The following is a 17956-nucleotide window of genomic DNA, read 5'->3' as shown; positions in this document are numbered from 1 at the left end:
ACACCTTTCTTTTAGAAAGAAAAAGCTACTCTCCACCTCGATCGGTATGCAAAGAATGTCCGTAATGAAAGCCAAATAAATAAACCGGTACTTTCTGCGCAATTATATGCAACATTATTACACGAAGAACTTTATAAGTATGTTTCTCAATAAATTGCAATTTTATAAACTATATCACAAACGTTTTGATTTAAATTTCATATGACTTACTTTTTCAGACTGGTTTCAAATTCAAATGGTACTTTTTAACAAATACTACGCACATCGAGTCACTATATAATACCGTATTATTAAGTAGCATATGTATTGTTCAGAGTTAATGATATTAAATTAAATAAACAAAGTAGTTTAAAATAAGATAATAGTTTCCTATTGTTTTTTAAAATAGTTTCTTTGGGGCACCAGATTTATGTAGGCACCCCTGAACATTAGGTTAAGATGGCGGATTCCAAGCAATAGATATCTGGCCACTAATAATTCCGAAATAAATAACGTTACCACAAATGCATAGATTACTGAGCCACGAATTTTCGCGAAAATGACATTTTTCTTACGATACTTTGTACAGATCATTTATAGATTCGCATCATTTACAGAAGTAGCGTGAAAATGTGGGTACAACAAGGGATTTGGCCGCCGTAAACACGCTTCCGATCGAGTGCTACAATTTTCGTTAATTTTGCCACGGCGGCAAGCACTCCCCTTTAGTAAATTGTAAATAATTGTAAATTAAGTACCAGGCAACGATACGTCAGCACGAAAGGATGCTTTACTTGGAAGATTATGTCGAAAGTACGTAAAAACGAGGCATGGTCTGCTTACCCAGCTTCTCAAGAAAGTTACTAACCTTCCCGAATACACTCTCCGATACAAACATCCAAAACTTTTCAAAAAATGAATGTCGTAGTAGATATTACATTATCCTACGTAATACTTTAAATGCCGCTTTGTATTTTTCTGTAATATTAAGTACAATGTAACATAAGCAATTACTTGTCATGCAGTTCAATGTAAATTTTAGGTTAGTTATATGTTTTTTAAATGGTCAATAGTTTCTCTGCTTTTACCAATATATTTTGGAGTTAAATTGTAACTTGTAATATCTATTATGATTAGTATATGAATGTTGTAATGACTACTAATTGGATGAACACTACTTGTTATCGAATAATTGATCATTTTTATTCATTTTGTTGGGTTATGTTGACCTTCTTCTTCTACGGTTTCAGTGATTGAGCATCTACCACAAGAATTAAGAGACCGATTCACAGAAATGAGAGAAATGGACTTAGGTGTACAGAGTATGTGCAGCCTTGTGCAATATATTTTTAATTATTTTGGGATCATGCTAATAAAATGCTCCAATCATTGCAGATTCAATGGACAGTTTAGAAAAAAAAGTAAAAACATTTTTTTCAAATGCAAAGAAAATGAAACCTAGCGAAAAAGAGGCAGAGTACGAAGCCATTAGAAGAGAGTATTACAAAACTTTGGAGGATGCAGATGAAAAGGTGCACTTAGCCAATCAGATGTACGACTTAGTAGATAGATATTTGAGGAGATTAGATCAGGAATTGCACAAATTTAAAATGGAATTAGAAGCAGATAATAAAGGTATTACAGAAATATTGGAAAAGAGGTCACTAGAGTTAGATCAACCACCAACAAATAGTAGTCAGAAAGAAAATCGGTATAGCTTTACATCATCCAGTAGGTCACGGGACAATCACAGTCATTGTAAGTATATTATTTCATTCCTAACTGTTATAAATCATAAATAATTGAATATAGAAAATGTTTGATAATTACACGATCTATTTTACAGCTCGGGCAGAGAAAAGAAGAGATTCAAATGCATCATCTACTTCGATAGAAAAACGCTTAGCTATAGAAAAAATATCTCCAAGTCTTCCTGAATCGCGACCAGCTTCCGCAAATTCAGGACCAATTATCGCCGCTACTAGCGTGCCATCCACTCCTACTGCAATCGCGAATTCTGTTGGCTCTGTAAGCTATAATCTTGGTCATATAGGAGCTGGTGGAAATGCCATAGCAGCTGCAGCTTCGCAAGCTATCGCTGCAACACAACAGATGCAGCATGGCAGACGTACTGCCAGTTTAAAAGCTAGTTACGAGGCCATCAATACTGGCGGTGTACACGCGGCTGAGTTTAGTAGAGAACTGGCTGGTGCTGCTCAAACCGCTATTGCAGCTATACAAGAAACAACAAAGAAGCATAAAAAGTATGCCTCTTCTACCAAGGAATAATACATAATTTACTGAAATTTTTTTTTCAATGAATATTATTATGTATTTTAGAAAAGTAACAACTGCTGTTCCAAGTTCAAGCGTTGTTGCTGCCGCCGTTCAGCAACCAGTATCACCTCCAGTTATAACTACAAATACACAAGTAGTGGATTCGGATAATCCAGATTGGACGTATGATCCAAACGAACCAAGATATTGTATATGTAATCAAGTATCTTATGGAGATATGGTTGCCTGTGACAATTCAGATGTAAGCCGCACTTTTATCGCTCGTTGCGTCTCCTTACGTGCGAAACAAAAATATCTGATTTTATCAAATAATTCGTTTCGTTTAATTTTTTTTTCCTACAGTGTCCTTTCGAATGGTTTCACTATCCATGTGTGGGTATCACTGCACCGCCAAAAGGCAAGTGGTACTGTCCTCAATGTACATCTTCTATGAAGAGACGCGGAGGTCGGAAAAACTGATTGTACTATAATCAGTGCAAATACAAGGAGAAAAAATTGATACTACCTCTTAGGCACTGTCCGTCAAGTACCAACTTAGTTAGGAAGCTATTAATTCTGATTTTATATGACTTTTTAAATACGTTTAAAGTTTAAGTCATGATCTTATCTGGTCTTGGTCTTGTCTCACGAAACACGAATTTCTGTTTCAAAAGCAGAAAAAATAAAAGGCAGTTTTTTTTTTACTGCGTTTTTCGTAGGCGTAACGAAACGATCAGATGGTGCAAAAAGTGTGCTTCGAACAAATTCCGTTACGAAAAATATAAATATTGCAAATATTTTTTGTACTTTTTGCACCATTTCATTACCGCGAACACATTAGATAGTTTCTACAAATTTACAAATGAATTGCAATCGTCCCTCTGGACACGATACCACTCATTGACTGATACCAGAGGCGATTCTCACGATGAATTTTTCGAAATTTAAGTTTTTAGTTCCACGCGATGTCAGACAACTTTCGAGCAATCTTCGTGTATTTACGTACTTGTATTAGTTCAGATGTGCTTAGTGTCTCGCTGGATTGACGACTGTGCGAGCAATAACATTTTAAGTGTTCCACGCTTTCGGGGAGAAAAACGGAAAAAAGAAAAAAAAAGAAAGAGAGAATAAAGTCGATACAAACAGATTGCGAGAATACTACTTTCGAATCGAAGAAATGTAGCAACTTGATGTATAAATAAAGCGAATGATACAGATTTACTATTTGTGTCACTAATAATTCATACAAATTTCTCTCTACTATTTATACATGAATATTTTTCAATCCTTTAAGTTCTTAAGCTTAGTACTTAAATTTTTATTTCGTCTTGCACAATTTCAAATGAGTTTCTTTGTTTTATGGTTTTTAGATCGCTTCCAGTGATCTAGTTAACCAGGTGTTCCACGAATAAAGCAGAATTTTATATTTCAAAGAGAATAATAGGAATAGTTTTATTAAAATGCTTGAAGCAGGCTCTCACATGTGCAAAGCTCAAAGCGAGAATGTGACTTCTCAGCCAGAACCCTTATTTATGTATTTGTAGCGCTGTATGTAACAGGAATTTACAATTAACGAAAAGGAAAAACCAGTGTAATTATGATGCATAACGCAACTACCGAGAAGTCATATTTATTGACCTTCTTCGTTTTAACGCGCGTCTGACCTTCCATTTCGTTCCACTTCTAAGCATTTTATTGTGAAAATCCAACAACATTGCGACATCGTTCCACACGTAAATGAAGGCACAATCATGATCGGAAGTAATTTACGACAAATTGTTTGGCCGATTTATTTTACACCGTTTCATTGCCGCGACAAGAATTACTGCTCTTCCACCTGTGAAAGGCCGCGTGTATTATTTTCGTTCCGAAAGGATGTACGAGTTAATATGCTCCTCTAAAAGTTACCGCTTCTTCTATATAAATCAATGAACACCTGCTACTCTAGTCTTATTGTTCTTTGACTTTGTACAGCTTAGAATAACTTAGAAAATAGATAGCTGTTCCATGATGTTTGGTACCAGCTCGTCCCTGTTGTTTGTGGCTTGCATTCTGCGGTATTATGTCCTGGCGCAAGACACGGTTACCTTTGATAGTCCTACAAGCGCTATGAAGGCGGGTATGTAAAGCGTTTAAGACTGAAATGATTCACCGAAGAATTTTTTCAAATTATTTAACAAATACCTAACTTTAAGGTGAAAACGGTTGTTGTTGTGTTCCAACGGGTACGTGTCCCTATACATCGGCCCCTGACATCGACATTCGTATAGTTAACCCTGTACGTACAAAATAGTTAATTTAGTACATTGTTTCATTTTAATCGAATTTCTTTTTTCAATATACTATCTCATTTTCATTTCTTCAAGGGTTCTAATTGCTCTGCTGGACAAGTATACTGTTGTTCAATGTCTGGAAACTTGGCTGACTCCTGTGGTATTAGAAAAATCGCCGCAACTTCGCATCCCCAAGGCCAAGCTAGTTATGGAGCATATCCTTGGCAAGCTGTACTTTTAACTTCGAGCAGCTCTTATGCAGGCTCTGGCGTGCTTATTACTCCAAACCATGTGCTCACTGTTGCTCACAAAGTAGCCCCCTATACGTAAGTAAACTGCTTTTGTATTTAAATAAATTTCTTTACCTTAATATTTTATGTAAATATTACTGTCTAACAGAAATGGTGGTCTCAAAGTAAGATTAGGAGACTGGGATGTACAATCTACTAACGAGCCTTATCCATATAAAGAATATTCAGTCCAGAGAGTATCAATACATCCACAGTTCAATTCTGCTAATCTTCAAAATGATGTAGCAGTAATAACTTTAAGTGGTACTGTCCCTATCTCAACTAGTCCTAATATCAATACTGCTTGCTTGCCTAGAGCAATACCTGCAACTAATACAAGGTATACATAAAAATTAAAAATTTTAATACCTCTTCATGACTTTTGTTACATACATGCAATTTTTCTTCCAGGTGCTGGGTATCAGGCTGGGGAAAAGATGCATTTGGTGCAAATGGCAGATACCAGAGTATAATGAAGGAAGTAGATGTATCCATTGTTGGTCAAACAACTTGTGAAGCTGATCTTAAAAGAACTAGGCTTGGACAATCTTTTGATCTTAACCAAAATAGCTTCTTATGTGCAGGAGGAGAAACTGGAAAAGATGCATGCACAGTAAGTGTCTAAAATTATTTACATTTCATTTAATTACAGTTGTAATACATTCGTACCGTGTGTTTCTTCTAGGGTGATGGTGGTTCACCATTGGTATGTCAATCTGGCAATGATCAGTGGCAAGTTGTAGGAATGGTAGCATGGGGTATTGGTTGCGCAACCAGTAATGTTCCTGGTGTATATGTAAATGTCTATAATTATATTCCATGGATAACACAACAAATCAATTGAAAGAAATAGTTTTGGGAAACAGTACAAAGTGTAACTAATATTCAATTACTTATTCAATAATTTATTTCAAATATTATGCAATATTTTCATATATTTTTTAGATGTTTATACCTTTCAATTTTTCATTGTTATATATATTTTTTAGAACTTATGTATTTTAAATAAACTTACCCTCATCTTTACCTCAACTTTTTGGGTTCTTTCTCTTTTTTTCCATAATTTTTCTGATTTCCTTCCAAAACAATTTGAAATATAAGGGTAGTGTTTAAAATTTTACCTGAAACATTGCATTTTTCATGTAAAATAAGCTTGATGTTACATTTTTTAATTATTAAAGAATACTTACTCTATCACCTTGATAATTGATAACAGAAAAGGGATTGAATAAGTGCGTTTTACTTAAAACGTGACAAGTTAGCACAAAATTTCAATAACCATATTCATTCATGTAAACGTAAACCAATGAGTGTTTTCTGGTGCATTCGCTACGTGAATATTGGAATAGCTTATCGCGTTGACGTTTGGAAGAGGAAAAATACTGATTGTTTACAATTTGTCAAGATTTGTAAAACCTTTACAAATACGTGAATGGCAATGGATGCCAACGTAGAGGAAGATGAAGCATTCAGTGAATTAGGTATAAATATTTATCCTTTATATTTCAGCTTATTAAATTACGTTTAAAAACATACAGGTTATGTATTTAATCCTTCACATATTGCTCCAAAATACGGAAACTTTTAATTGTCAACAGTTTATAAAACATTACTTGTGTTCTCGATATTTTGATATCCTTTTATATCTTACATGTATCTGTAATAAATTAATATTTTTATGTCCTTATCATATTACATATCATGTTTCCTATATGTATATATTTTGTTTATCAAACAAAAATAAACGTAATTCAACAACTTTCTGTTTCACTAAAATATCTAGACAACAGACAGGGCAGTGTTGAAGAAGATATGCCTGAAGAAAATGTTGATGAAACAGCTGTATCTGAAAGCACATTTGATTTGACATTACCAGCAACACATTCTGTGAGTTTGCAATAGATATCTAATTATTCAAATACATATTTAATTAGTGCTTTTTTTAATAATATATAAATGTATCACCAGTATTTAGGACATAACTTGGAAGAACTGAGAGGAAGGACAATATTAGATGATGGAATTTACATGAACTTGCCATTGTTAGTCAAACAGTCTGTTATGTTATTTCCTGGACAAACACTACCAATGACAGTGTTTGATCCACAGACTATTGACATGTTAACTGCTTGCATCAGAAATAACAGGACCTTGGGTGTTGTATGTTTGGGATATGATAAAATGGTACCTATAGGTACAACTGCAGAAATTTATGAATGCGTGTATGAGGATCCTGAACAAGGCTTTCGTTTGAAAGCCAAAGGCAGGCAGAGGTTCAAGATTCTGAGAGTTATAATACAGGTTTGTTTGTTAGAGATCTGTTATCAAACAACCCTGTATTTATATTATCATTGCTGGATTTAACAGCCGTATCGTTTAATTACATAGGGGTATGATAAAATATCAGCCAATGTAAAAATTCTACCAGAAATAATACTTGGACCACCATTTTGGGACGAACGTTTAGCTTCGTTAGATCATTTACGAATACGTCCAAGAACTGAAGAAGATTTTAAGAAGCAAGAAAAAATAGAAAATTTAGATGCTACTGTTACTCCTTGGCCTGCTTGGGTATACCGGCAATACGATCCTTTAAGACTTTCTTTAAAAATACGACAGCATTTACAGTTTATTGAAAGCAGTAAGTGTAATTGATACATAATATGTAATATTGTGAATTTTCTGATTAAAAATTATTTCAAACATTGAAGGAGGAAGCAGTATACCAGAAGAACCAACAGATCTATCATTTTGGGTAGCCCAAAATTTGTTACTAGACGATAATGAAAGAATTGTTTTATTGAATTATGATTGTGCAATTTCGAGACTACAAAGGGAGATCAAATATTTGGAAGATGTATGTAAAATCAATAGATTGTTACAATATGTCTTGATTTTATAATTAATGTTTTTATTTTGCAGGATAAAATATTTGTTTGCTGCGATTGTGATTCTTTTATTGGAAGGCAGTCAAAAATGTTTCCAATGAGTAAAGAAGGTCCACAGGGTACTTATTGTAATCCTGCTGGAATCATACATGAAACAGTAACATTATATCACGCGCAGGGTCTTACATTAAGTCGCAATCCGCCTTCAATAGAATATACATGGTTTCCAGGGTAATAATCATATTTTTTTTCTATTTATACACTTTGTTTTCTATGTTATATAAGTGAATATTTAATAACAGGTATGCTTGGACAGTAGCTATGTGTGAAAACTGTGGTGCTCATATGGGATGGAAGTTCACGGCAGTTCGTAATGATTTAAAACCCCGATCATTTTGGGGCTTGATACGTAAGAGTTTGAAAAACAAAGACAAGTGAGCAAATAATTTAATCAGTACATTAAACTGAACGAGAAATCTGAAGATTAGTTTAACAAACCTGGTGCATATTTCCAATAGTGTGTTGGCGTTATATCGCTGCCTGTATTTATGCTACTTAATTTCCTTGAGCTTTTAGTAGCAATATATTATTAATTTCTTTAATATAAAAAAAGAGACCACATAACATTAAGGCAATTATTTATCATGAACTTCCAATTGACTGAGGTACAGATAATAATTTTTAAAATTTGTACATATGCAGAATTTTATTTTGAAGGGATTATTTCTTATTTATATAAACTTAGAAAAGTACCGTTTGAAGAGATCAGTGAACATTTAAAGGAAGAATGTAAATTATTTTTGCAAAATGATTTATTCTGCTTCGTATGTTTCGATGAGTGTTTAAATAACATATAATCCTTAATTTAAACTTTTGTATAACTAGTCATCATGGAACATGTACATACAGTACCGAACATGATAGACTTCTCCAGGGAAAATGTCTACCCCCTTCCCCCGTAAGCTTTCCCGGCTTTGAAAACTTCTGCTTTCCCTATAAAATCATTTTCTCTAGAAAAGCCTACTTTGCTCGATACCGTACATCCAACTTAATCATTGGGATACTAACATAAGAATTTGTTAATATATCTTGCATATGAAGTATTTCATATTAGGATTCGTTGTGTAGTAATTAAAAAAGTTTTTTACAGTATAATGTTTTCACTTGAAACAATGAGATAAAAATAAAACCTAACGGAAAGTTGAAGTGATATCAGTTTTCCTTACCTGTGTGTAATATGTATGTAAATCTTGTTTTTACATCATTACTCAAGGAATGCGTGCGTATTGCAAAATATGTTTAACGTTGTATTATTTATCATTGTACTGATCTTCAATAACTATATACAAGTTATAAACAAACATATAATACATGTTAATGGAATATGATATTTTGTTATTTGTACATCAGAATTTAATAAATGTGAATTTAACGTGAAATGAGTAGTTATTTTCAAATTGATATTCATGGAAATATTTTTATTTCAGAGCGAAATTTAATTAAACTGGGGGAAACGAAAGGATCTAGTGAATTAAAACGTGTTTCTTCGTTCATTTCTTGCGCATGTCGTATATTTCTCGGTTACCTTAACTCAATTAAATTTATTATAATTATATCTTCATTATCTCAATCATTCTCTTGTGTATGTATCATGGTTGTTCAGCCGCGTTCAAATAGCAGATACGTTTAACAATCTGCTACAAAATGTTAATCATTCGACGATAACGCTTCGTATTATAGTACTATCATTCAGACATAGTTTGTTACACATCGGTATTTATTTTGTATATGTTCGAGATTCCGATACACTATTTATGTTTATCATCTCGACAGTTGCTCGTAGTTTCCTGAATCCTATGTATGTCTGATTGGTATATCAATTTTTATAAGTTGTGACTTCATGATACCATTAGTCACTGTTTTAATTATAAATGCGACGAAGTATAAGCTATAAATCATACGTTTGTCTCGCACAAGGATATCGATCTAATTAATAAATAAATAAATAATTAAAGTATAAGATTCTGCTCTTATACTTCAACATTTTAAAGCGCCACTGTACTGCTTTCTTTCCCTATAAATTCTAAACTGTTTTTCAAACTGCATATTACTTTAAAAAATGATTGATAAGTTTTCTTATGGTTTAAAATTAAAATGACCATGAATGTCTGTAAAATATTTATGTAATAAAGTGTGTTCCGAATCCAATCCGTTTAAAGATTAAAAAGTCGGAAAATTTTGAATGAGCATGAATTTTAAGATGATAATTATGGTTTAATTTGGAGGAAAAAGATTTTTTTTTATTAGTATGTCGCCATCCGCGCATTTTCACAATAATAATACATGTTTATCATACATATATAACAGAAATCTTTTGTCCAGGAGTAGACAATTAGATGATCTGTTAAAAAAAATGTCCTCTAATGTTGTCAGGATGTGAATACTTAAAAGTATAAGTGTAATATGAGACCATATTTTAAAGAAATAGATATGTTAATAATTTTCGTCTTCTTAGAACTCAACCCCCTATTTTAAATTTAAAAGTAAGAATTTATTAATATAAAAAAAAAAAAAAATGTCGATGAATTTTTATGCACTTTTTTACTCGTGATATATGTTTTTCTGAAAATGTTATTTACATAAATAAAGCATTTCTCTTGTTCGCTTGCATATGTTTACTTGAATTTGGATAATATATACACAAAAATTTGTTATAATTATCATCATAAGTATCTTATTTAACGTGTTAATTATTAAATCAAAGTCGTCACCTTCAATTTAATACCTTTTTATCTTTCAACCTACGCAAACTCAATCGTAGTAACATTGCCAGACTTGTAAATAGTTCGAATTTTACTATAGATTATATATAAGAATATTATCGAGAACGTATATAGGAGTATATTCGTCGCATATATTTCGAAAGTATTCATTAAATTATATTCCTTTCCATTAAACTGTATATCTTTCAATACATATTCAATGACAAATACTCATCCAGTGAGAATAGAATAAAGTATCAGAATAAAATAAATTGAATGGTATAGACACGGGTCAGGAAAACGTACGTAACAGACTGTCGGGTTTTATATCATTGTTGACTTTCATCTTGTCTCATATGGATGCCACTTGTACACTTCACGTATTCATATTTATTTATAGATCTGTAATGTGGGCGTTCAATATATGTGGTTAATATGTTCAAAAAAAAAAAAAAGATTAACTTTTATCTATAGGGTGATGAACTTACTTTCAATTTCCGATCCTGCAGAGATAAGTTTGGTGTGCGGCTGTGCAGTTGTGCTTGGTTGTTGATTACTCAATTGTCCTGTAGTCGCTGGCGCAGCAAAACCTGGAGGTGGTTGCATTGCCCAATGTTGAGTCGGTCCATTCTGTTCCTGTATAAAATAGAAGATAAACGTAGCATTCGTTGAATAAGTTTGATCACGAATTTGACTAAAAAATTTTGATCTAAGAGAGGGACTTTCAGTACCTGTTGCGCATTGTGTGATACAGTATGTGTAGGATGAACATGTGGAAATTGCCATGTACTAGTAGTCTGGAATGGAAGAGGCCTAGAACTAACAATAGCTGGATCAATCGAAGTCCAGTCTGCAATAGGTCCAAAATTGTTCCATCCTCCTTTTTGATGCAATGCTTGATGATGAAATTGTTGTTGTTGTTGTTGATTATTAATATCACACCAATCCTTAAGCGTATAAACTGCATCGCCCGCGCATTTACTAATACCTGTATTAAAAATGAATAAATGCACAATGTTAAGAACTATAAAATATTATCACTATTTTCACTGAAAATTACCTTGCGTATTCAACAGAGGATTTCCATTTGGAAGATAGGCATTTTGCTGTGGTGGCTGTGCTCCTGTAAACAGCACACTAGACGAATAACTCATGTATAATATTCTATTAATTTTTTGTAAAGTCACAAGAATTCACTTTTAAACTTGGATAACACAATTGCTCGCCACAACTTATTATTCCCAATTTAAAGAAAAATTGTACCTTTATTGTTTCATTGTTTAATAAAACATTTTTAAAACAAAAAACATAATTGTATACGTTTTTTTTTTTTAATAATTACAAAATGTTTTGTATTAACGCAGTAAACATACGTTTGTAAGCTACGTTTACAATTATCGTTAATTGTTGATAAAATTGCGAAGATACTAACCCGAAAGAGCATTGTTCGTGGGAGCTGGTCGCGGTATACCAAGACCAAAAGAATTCATGTGATTTGGTGTAGAACCAGGGAAACCTGGTGGCGGAAGGCGACTACGTTGTCCCAAATTTGCAGCAGTCACAGTACTCTGAGCAGGACTTTGCGTACCACTTTGTAATAAATTTTGTGGAAGACGAGACAGCAGGGGATGCGATTGTTGAAGAACTTGGAGGTTTTGCAGTTGCTGAGCCTGTTGTTGTAAATGTGCTATATGGGCAACCTGAATAATCATATTCAAATGAAAAGCAATTAATAATTAAGAATTTTATATATTATTCTAGAATAAAATGTCAATTACTGGTGGAAAATGTTGTTGACCAAGGTTTGCAATATTCTGTTGATGCTGTACCCTATTTTGCTCTTCCCGTTCTCTTTGTTGTTGCTGCTGTTGTTGAAATAACCTTTGTTGTTGAAGTTGCATTTCGTTTTCCATAAGTTCAGCCAGTGCTTTCTGTGTTTCGTGGAAAGGATCGAAACCTAAGTCATCGTCAGCTTTTATATCCGACCCAGATTCTTTGTGATTTCTAACTTCCTCCAGGGTAGCATGACCATTTTGCTTTATATAATCACAGTTCTCTTGATTTTGTTGTGCCTTAAGAAGTTATAATTATTATTATTAATCACAATTAATTTTATCTAACTGATTATATAAATTGCTTACTTGTAAGGCAAGCCTTTGTTGTAATGAATTTTGTTGAAAGTCTGCCATAAATTTTGATGCTGGTGAGTTAACAAGCAAACTTGATGTAAAAGTAGCAGAGGATTCTGATAATGTAGTATACTGTAAATTAGCGTAAACTTCTTCATCCACAAAACCGTCAGAATTGAATGTCACTCCTGGTGAACTTGAAGGACTGGACTTTTGTACAACGTGATTTGTTCGTGAAGATTCGGGTTGGAAACCAAAAGCTGCTTGCCAATCTTCGCTTGACTGAACCGATGGCAATGAGTCTGGAATTGAAGTTAACCCCGTGCTTGTCCACTTCAAATTTGGATTTGCTGCATATTATAAAAAAAAAAAAGTTAATTTTACAACGTTTTATAAATTGTTAAATATATTCATTTGTAGAAATTGCAGTATTATAAAGAACTGTATGTACATGCCTGTTAAGGAAGTAGGTGGTACTATGGTAGTAGAGATTTTCTGGAAATTGTTTGAACTGAAGAAGCTATTATTATCCGTTTGAAAGATCGACCGATGATTGAGTTGCATTTGAGACCCATTATGCAGTCCAGGTGGTGGCTGTTGATTGGCACCTTGTGATGAATTTGTGCTAGCTGGAGAGGAACCTAAAGACGATACGCACAAATCTCTACACTACGAGACGCGATCAAATCATTTTGTAGGATAAAATGCCAGAATAAACAGCTTCGAAGACTATTTCCTCTCTGCCACCATTAATGAATCTCAAAATGTATAAATGTGCCTGGAAAATTTCCTGTACAAATATAGATACACAGGCTATAAAAATATAATCAATTAACCAGAAACAAAGAAAAATATATATATATTTTCCAGACACTTGATATATGCACAAATAATGTAACTTACAAGTGGGATAAAGTCAAGTGTGTACAAAAACACAAAAAACAGTTACTATATTTTTTTCCAAAGAATTCTCTTTATTTTGGCATATATCTATAACTATTTATGTTCTATTCTACAGTTATAAGACATAGCCATAAGACACTTGCATGTTATCAATATATTACACATTGTTTGAAAATTATTGTTTCATATATTTAAAGTATATATAACATACAGTGTTATAAGAAGTAGGCACACATGTAGAATGATTTTTGATTAATTACAAGTACTCTGCATGACATTTTATAGTACTAATGGTTTAAATATGGCAACTACTATAAACAGCCTTTCTTATCATGTTTCCATTAAAGTTAATAATCATAAACTCTCTTATATGCTATTTTAAATATGAGTATAGTTTTGTTGAATTTCAGAAATATAAAAAAAAATATAAATAAGAAACGTTCACATACTGATGTAACAAAAATATATTTCAAAGTACAACTCAAAATTAGCATCATAAAAAAAAAAAAAGAAAAAACAAGTTTGGGCTTTATCTTTAAAATTTCCAAACTTAAACAAAAATTCATTTCAATAATAGTTCTACTATTTCTAAATTTGAACACATAATCTTAATAATAGAAAGTGTAATAGAAATGTTTCTCTCTTTGTTCTCATTTTATTTGCACATTTGTTCATTTATGTTATATGGAATTCAACCATTCTGAATATTTATTTTAGAAGCAGGAAATCAATACATATAGAAATGATCACGAATATTAGAAACTCACCCAAAATAGCAGCACCACTGTTCTCCTCACTTGATTCTGCTAAATGTTCCATTTGGTTATTCACATTTGAATCTTCTGAGCTTGAAATTGTACTAGCCGGTGTACTACCTTCACGTTGTTGATCTGTCTCACTATCCGAATGTCGACGTTCTCCATTTTGCACTATCCCATTTACTTTAAGGTCTTGAGACTGCTGCTGCTGCTGCTGTTGAACTAATTTGGATCCTTTATTATTTTGTTGCGGCTGGGATTGCTGTTGCGGTTGCGACGACTGTTGTTGCTGTTGTTGCGGCGGTGACTGCTGTTGTTCTGATTTACACTTATTACCCAACTTTTGCAATACGTCACTATTTGTTTCGGAAGAATAATTTCTAATATCTTTTTGTCCATTCATTTGCGATTGCACATTATTTTGTGTACCAATAGAGCTTGATTCAGATCGAGAAGTTGTCCGTGTACTATGTTTTTCTTTATTTTGACAATTTTTATGTTTATTTCGCGCGGCCTGTGCTTTACTTTCACTATTACTTTTGCCCCTCCGTAAATTCATATTTTCACCTTTGTTATTGTTTGTCTGCTGTTGCGTCGTACCAGTTGACGGTACGTGATTTTGTTGATTTATTGTACCACTTCCGTTTGTTACATTATTTAGTTGTGATGTTGTTTGCGACGGTGGTGATAATTCTTTACAATTTGTTTGTGTACCTGTAAATATGAAGTAATTAAGCAATTATGCGTATCATATTGTTTCCAAAGTCAAACCTTTATGAGATAAAAACTTACTATTTGTCTGTCCAGTTTGCAACGACGGCCAAGCTTCTTTGGCTTGAGAATTTGAAGTTCCATTTTCTCGAACAATACTACTACCTGTTACGGCTGGTGATGGTGTTGGTTTCCTATACGATATGGGAATGATCAAGTCGTATACTCTTTCGATATAAACACAATATGTTAGTTTAAAATATAAACAGAAAATTACCGTTGCGCAGATGCATGCGAGGCATGTAACGATTGCACAAGTTTACGCTCGTACTCTTGATGTTTGCCTTGATGCATCTCTTCCTTTGTAAACGATGCCTCCTGGTCCCCAAGATCATGTAAATACATACAATCTGGTTTTGGACAAGGCTGATTACGCATAAAATGTGAACAGTACTTTGTTGTTCCTAATGAGGTTTTAATTGTTCGCCCATCCATGACAACATTATTCACAGCCGCTATAGCACGTAATGCATCTTCCGGACGCTAATATTTGACAAATTTCAAGAAATAAATTATGTATCAACATAATAATGTGTATGATTCTTTCAATGAAAAGGTGTACTCACTTGGTAGGTAACATAAGCCGAAGCACTAGGACCTTGAGACCCTGCATAGGAAGTGCTTTGATTTATTACAACTTTGTGAATTTTGCCAAATTTTCCAAAATATTCATGCCGCTTTAATACCTAACCAACAGTTAATACGAAGGTATTATATACTGCTAACGTGTGATGTTTCACTTAATTTATTTCTATTTAAACTCACATCAGCATCCGCAAGTCGCAATGGTAATCCTACTACAAATACTAGATTTTTTTGTACTACTCTCACATTTGCTAGATGTTTACGGTTTTCGGTAACCCTCTGCTTACGCTGCTGATCTTTTAATCTCTTTTCTGCTTTTAACCTAACAAAGAACACGCGTGGTCCATGTAACCATTTTACTTATGGTTATTGTATACGACAGACATTACGTACCTGGCGAAATCCTCCTCACTTAGAGGTTTGAAATCGGCAGGATTTTCAGAGTAGGCCTTCCGACAAGCAGGGCATAAACCATTTTCATCGGTACGAATTCTGTGCCAACAAAACTGACATATTTGATAGCCACAAGTGCATGGAAAAAAATTCAAATCATTCACATCCAATGGTTCCATACACAAAGGACACTCCACTGCATCCTCTCCGCTTTGATTCAATACTGACATTTTTGTTTTTTATCTTTTATATCACACAATACAGTAAGTTACCAAGATTTTTCTATTTATAGTCCTGTACACAAACGAATATATGAAAGGTATGTATTAAAAGTAGAGTAAAATCTTAACACAAATGAAACATACTTACGTGCAAAGTTTTTGCAATGCCTTGATACTATGTAATTGACTGTACTTGTAACTTCTTACACACTAATATCCTTGCACAATCTGAAACAAATTTACTGGACGTTAAACTGTTGTACAGTAAGAATGTTATGAGTCAGACGTGTCGGTCGGATGGTAGCGGCTGTTTTAAAGTATTTCCATGTCAATTACAGATAACGTATGTCGCGGAATATTTGACATTTTAACAGTTAAAAGAGTTATTTTCGAAATAGCGCGTGCGAAAAAAAAAAAGAAATTAGGGCAGACTGTTTCTTGCAGAAAATAGAATACGAAACGGTGACTGTTTGGCTGACAGATTTGACGAACAGTTGGAAAGGAAGATCCGTTTGACAGGAGCTGTCAGACGAACGGTAAACGAACAAAGGACGCTCCGAACTTCGAGCAATTAAAATGATATTGTACGCCCTACGGTGGACGTAAAAAATGACAAGTTTATATGCGAGGCTTAGTTCGACGACGAAAAACTTGCGGTAGGGCCACTGTCTGTACTCTCCCACTCACTTTCTCTCTCTCTCTCTCTCGCTCGTACGACGAGACACGAACTATACGAGAGGGCGACGATCGGACGAAACAGCTGTTGGTGGCGTCGAGAGAAGCGAAGAAACGTCAGAGAGCGAGTGAGAGGTACTACGCCATAGCAGAAACCTACGTGAAAATCCGTGAAAAATTGCGTGGTGGGGAATGACACGTAAATTCTCTGAAGCTTCGAATGAAACTATTCACATACGCAAGAACGATGGTCTCGACGATTCGCGATACGATTTTGAAGGGGGGAAAAGGCTAGCGGCAAGCGAGAGAATGAGAAATGGAAGTAACGAAAGGAGTGGCGAAGGGAAAGAGGGAGGGGGGGAATGATAAAGAGAGAAGGAGACAGATACCCAAGAAGCAGAGCGAGAGAGAAAGAAATGGAGACACAAGGAAGATAGATAGAACAACGATGCCATCATTCGTTTCATCCCTTTTTAGCCAATGGACGTTGTCTTGATCTTGCGCGTGAAAGAAAAAGACTCTCACCGATCTTGTATCTCTTTACACCTACTTTCTGAAACCGAAATCCTAACACGAATGCAAAACAAGTACAACCTCGACCAATACACAAGTTCTTTTCCGTTTTTTTTTTTTTTTTTTTCAAATATTCAGTTTATATAAAAACAAGTTGCAGCAGCGCGATTAACATAGTATGGTTCGCCGCGAACGTCACAAAGGATTGAATGATTTGTCGTCAGAGGGGTTGCTAAATACCCTGAACTGGTTACAGGGTATACCTGGCTCGTTTAACCTTAACTTCGTTTCAACAGAGCAACTATTCGATAGTTCTTGGTATTCAAAAGTCACGTACTACCGTTCTCGTCGAGTCTAAAGTTAAATTAGCACATTCGTCGATCCAAACCTCTTGGTTCTTGTTTACTTACGTTTCAACTTTTCCACTAACAAATCTCTTTTCTCTACTGGGAAATTTTTGTACAGTCTTCAAGACCTGGTCGCATGCGCACCGCGATTGCGCAGAAACGGATGTTACATACACTGGTATTTAAAGAAAG

The 17956-nt window shown here is 34.0% G+C and overlaps 4 protein-coding genes and 2 long non-coding RNA genes across 12 annotated transcripts; 3 read left to right on the top strand and 3 right to left on the bottom strand.

Annotated features, from left to right (window-relative positions):
- Nucleotides 1-427: 427 nt before the first annotated feature.
- On the top strand, nt 428-3477 carry LOC114872120 (inhibitor of growth protein 3-like). The gene is made up of 6 exons (XM_029178936.2): nt 428-792; nt 1230-1301; nt 1375-1737; nt 1826-2243; nt 2320-2518; nt 2620-3477. The coding sequence occupies exons 1-6, from the start codon at nt 765-767 to the stop codon at nt 2734-2736; spliced, it is 1197 nt and encodes a 398-aa protein (XP_029034769.1). The 5' UTR covers nt 428-764; the 3' UTR covers nt 2737-3477.
- On the bottom strand, nt 3456-4257 carry LOC123988130. The gene is made up of 2 exons (XR_006829676.1): nt 4165-4257; nt 3456-4093 (listed from the first exon to the last, which is right to left on the bottom strand). It is a non-coding gene; the product is annotated as an uncharacterized LOC123988130 (long non-coding RNA).
- Nucleotides 4258-5765, top strand: LOC114872121 (phenoloxidase-activating factor 2-like). Its single transcript, XM_029178938.2, has 6 exons — nt 4258-4375; nt 4452-4534; nt 4623-4855; nt 4929-5159; nt 5231-5432; nt 5505-5765. Exons 1-6 carry the CDS (start codon nt 4264-4266, stop codon nt 5661-5663), a joined length of 1020 nt encoding a protein of 339 aa, XP_029034771.1. The 5' UTR covers nt 4258-4263; the 3' UTR covers nt 5664-5765.
- On the bottom strand, nt 5320-6100 carry LOC114872128. The gene is made up of 4 exons (XR_003788714.2): nt 6010-6100; nt 5835-5940; nt 5489-5604; nt 5320-5412 (listed from the first exon to the last, which is right to left on the bottom strand). It is a non-coding gene; the product is annotated as an uncharacterized LOC114872128 (long non-coding RNA).
- LOC114872119 (protein cereblon) lies at nt 6060-9146 on the top strand. Its single transcript, XM_029178935.2, has 7 exons — nt 6060-6300; nt 6603-6706; nt 6788-7120; nt 7208-7460; nt 7531-7676; nt 7742-7938; nt 8010-9146. Exons 1-7 carry the CDS (start codon nt 6252-6254, stop codon nt 8143-8145), a joined length of 1218 nt encoding a protein of 405 aa, XP_029034768.1. The 5' UTR covers nt 6060-6251; the 3' UTR covers nt 8146-9146.
- A 114-nt stretch (nt 9147-9260) lies between these two features.
- On the bottom strand, nt 9261-17929 carry LOC114872114 (protein kinase 4). Of its 7 annotated transcripts, none has more exons than XM_029178924.2 (16): nt 17828-17929; nt 16378-16457; nt 16009-16302; nt 15796-15937; nt 15597-15716; nt 15248-15513; nt 15052-15164; nt 14269-14973; nt 13054-13239; nt 12611-12948; nt 12248-12541; nt 11902-12169; nt 11530-11592; nt 11201-11457; nt 10958-11105; nt 9261-10871 (listed from the first exon to the last, which is right to left on the bottom strand). In XM_029178924.2, the coding sequence occupies exons 3-16, from the start codon at nt 16236-16238 to the stop codon at nt 10864-10866; spliced, it is 3138 nt and encodes a 1045-aa protein (XP_029034757.2). In that variant the 5' UTR covers nt 16239-16302; nt 16378-16457; nt 17828-17929; the 3' UTR covers nt 9261-10863. The 7 variants fall into 7 exon arrangements, with proteins under 7 accessions (XP_029034757.2, XP_029034761.2, XP_029034762.2 ...); XM_029178928.2 differs by having other exon boundaries at nt 17755-17831; XM_029178929.2 differs by lacking the exon at nt 17828-17929 and adding an exon at nt 17430-17569.
- Nucleotides 17930-17956: the final 27 nt, after the last annotated feature.

This window comes from Osmia bicornis, chromosome 9, assembly GCF_907164935.1.
Source record: "Osmia bicornis bicornis chromosome 9, iOsmBic2.1, whole genome shotgun sequence".
NCBI classification, from domain to species: domain Eukaryota; kingdom Metazoa; phylum Arthropoda; class Insecta; order Hymenoptera; family Megachilidae; genus Osmia; species Osmia bicornis.
The sequence above is the reverse complement of the archived record's forward strand: the minus strand, read 5'-3'. Positions and strand labels throughout refer to the sequence as shown.

Excerpts from the sequence above, each read along its gene's own strand:
- LOC114872120 (XM_029178936.2), top strand. The coding sequence starts at position 765 with ATGCTTTACTTGGAAGATTATGTCGAAA. Across the intron at positions 1,302-1,374 it reads AATGGACTTAGGTGTACAGA|ATTCAATGGACAGTTTAGAA; the intron begins GTATGTGCAGCC and ends CAATCATTGCAG. Across the intron at positions 2,519-2,619 it reads TTGCCTGTGACAATTCAGAT|TGTCCTTTCGAATGGTTTCA; the intron begins GTAAGCCGCACT and ends TTTTTCCTACAG.
- LOC114872121 (XM_029178938.2), top strand. The coding sequence starts at position 4,264 with ATGATGTTTGGTACCAGCTCGTCCCTGTTGTTTGTGGCTTGCATTCTG. Across the intron at positions 4,376-4,451 it reads TACAAGCGCTATGAAGGCGG|GTGAAAACGGTTGTTGTTGT; the intron begins GTATGTAAAGCG and ends CCTAACTTTAAG. Across the intron at positions 4,535-4,622 it reads ACATTCGTATAGTTAACCCT|GGTTCTAATTGCTCTGCTGG; the intron begins GTACGTACAAAA and ends CATTTCTTCAAG.
- LOC114872119 (XM_029178935.2), top strand. The coding sequence starts at position 6,252 with ATGGCAATGGATGCCAACGTAGAGGAAGATGAAGCATTCAGTGAATTA. Across the intron at positions 6,707-6,787 it reads CATTACCAGCAACACATTCT|TATTTAGGACATAACTTGGA; the intron begins GTGAGTTTGCAA and ends ATGTATCACCAG. Across the intron at positions 7,677-7,741 it reads AGATCAAATATTTGGAAGAT|GATAAAATATTTGTTTGCTG; the intron begins GTATGTAAAATC and ends TTTATTTTGCAG.
- LOC114872114 (XM_029178924.2), bottom strand. The coding sequence starts at position 16,238 with ATGTCAGTATTGAATCAAAGCGGAGAGGATGCAGTGGAGTGTCCTTTG. Across the intron at positions 13,240-14,268 it reads CAGTGGTGCTGCTATTTTGG|GTTCCTCTCCAGCTAGCACA; the intron begins GTGAGTTTCTAA and ends TATCGTCTTTAG. Across the intron at positions 11,458-11,529 it reads TCCTCTGTTGAATACGCAAG|GTATTAGTAAATGCGCGGGC; the intron begins GTAATTTTCAGT and ends TTTTTAATACAG.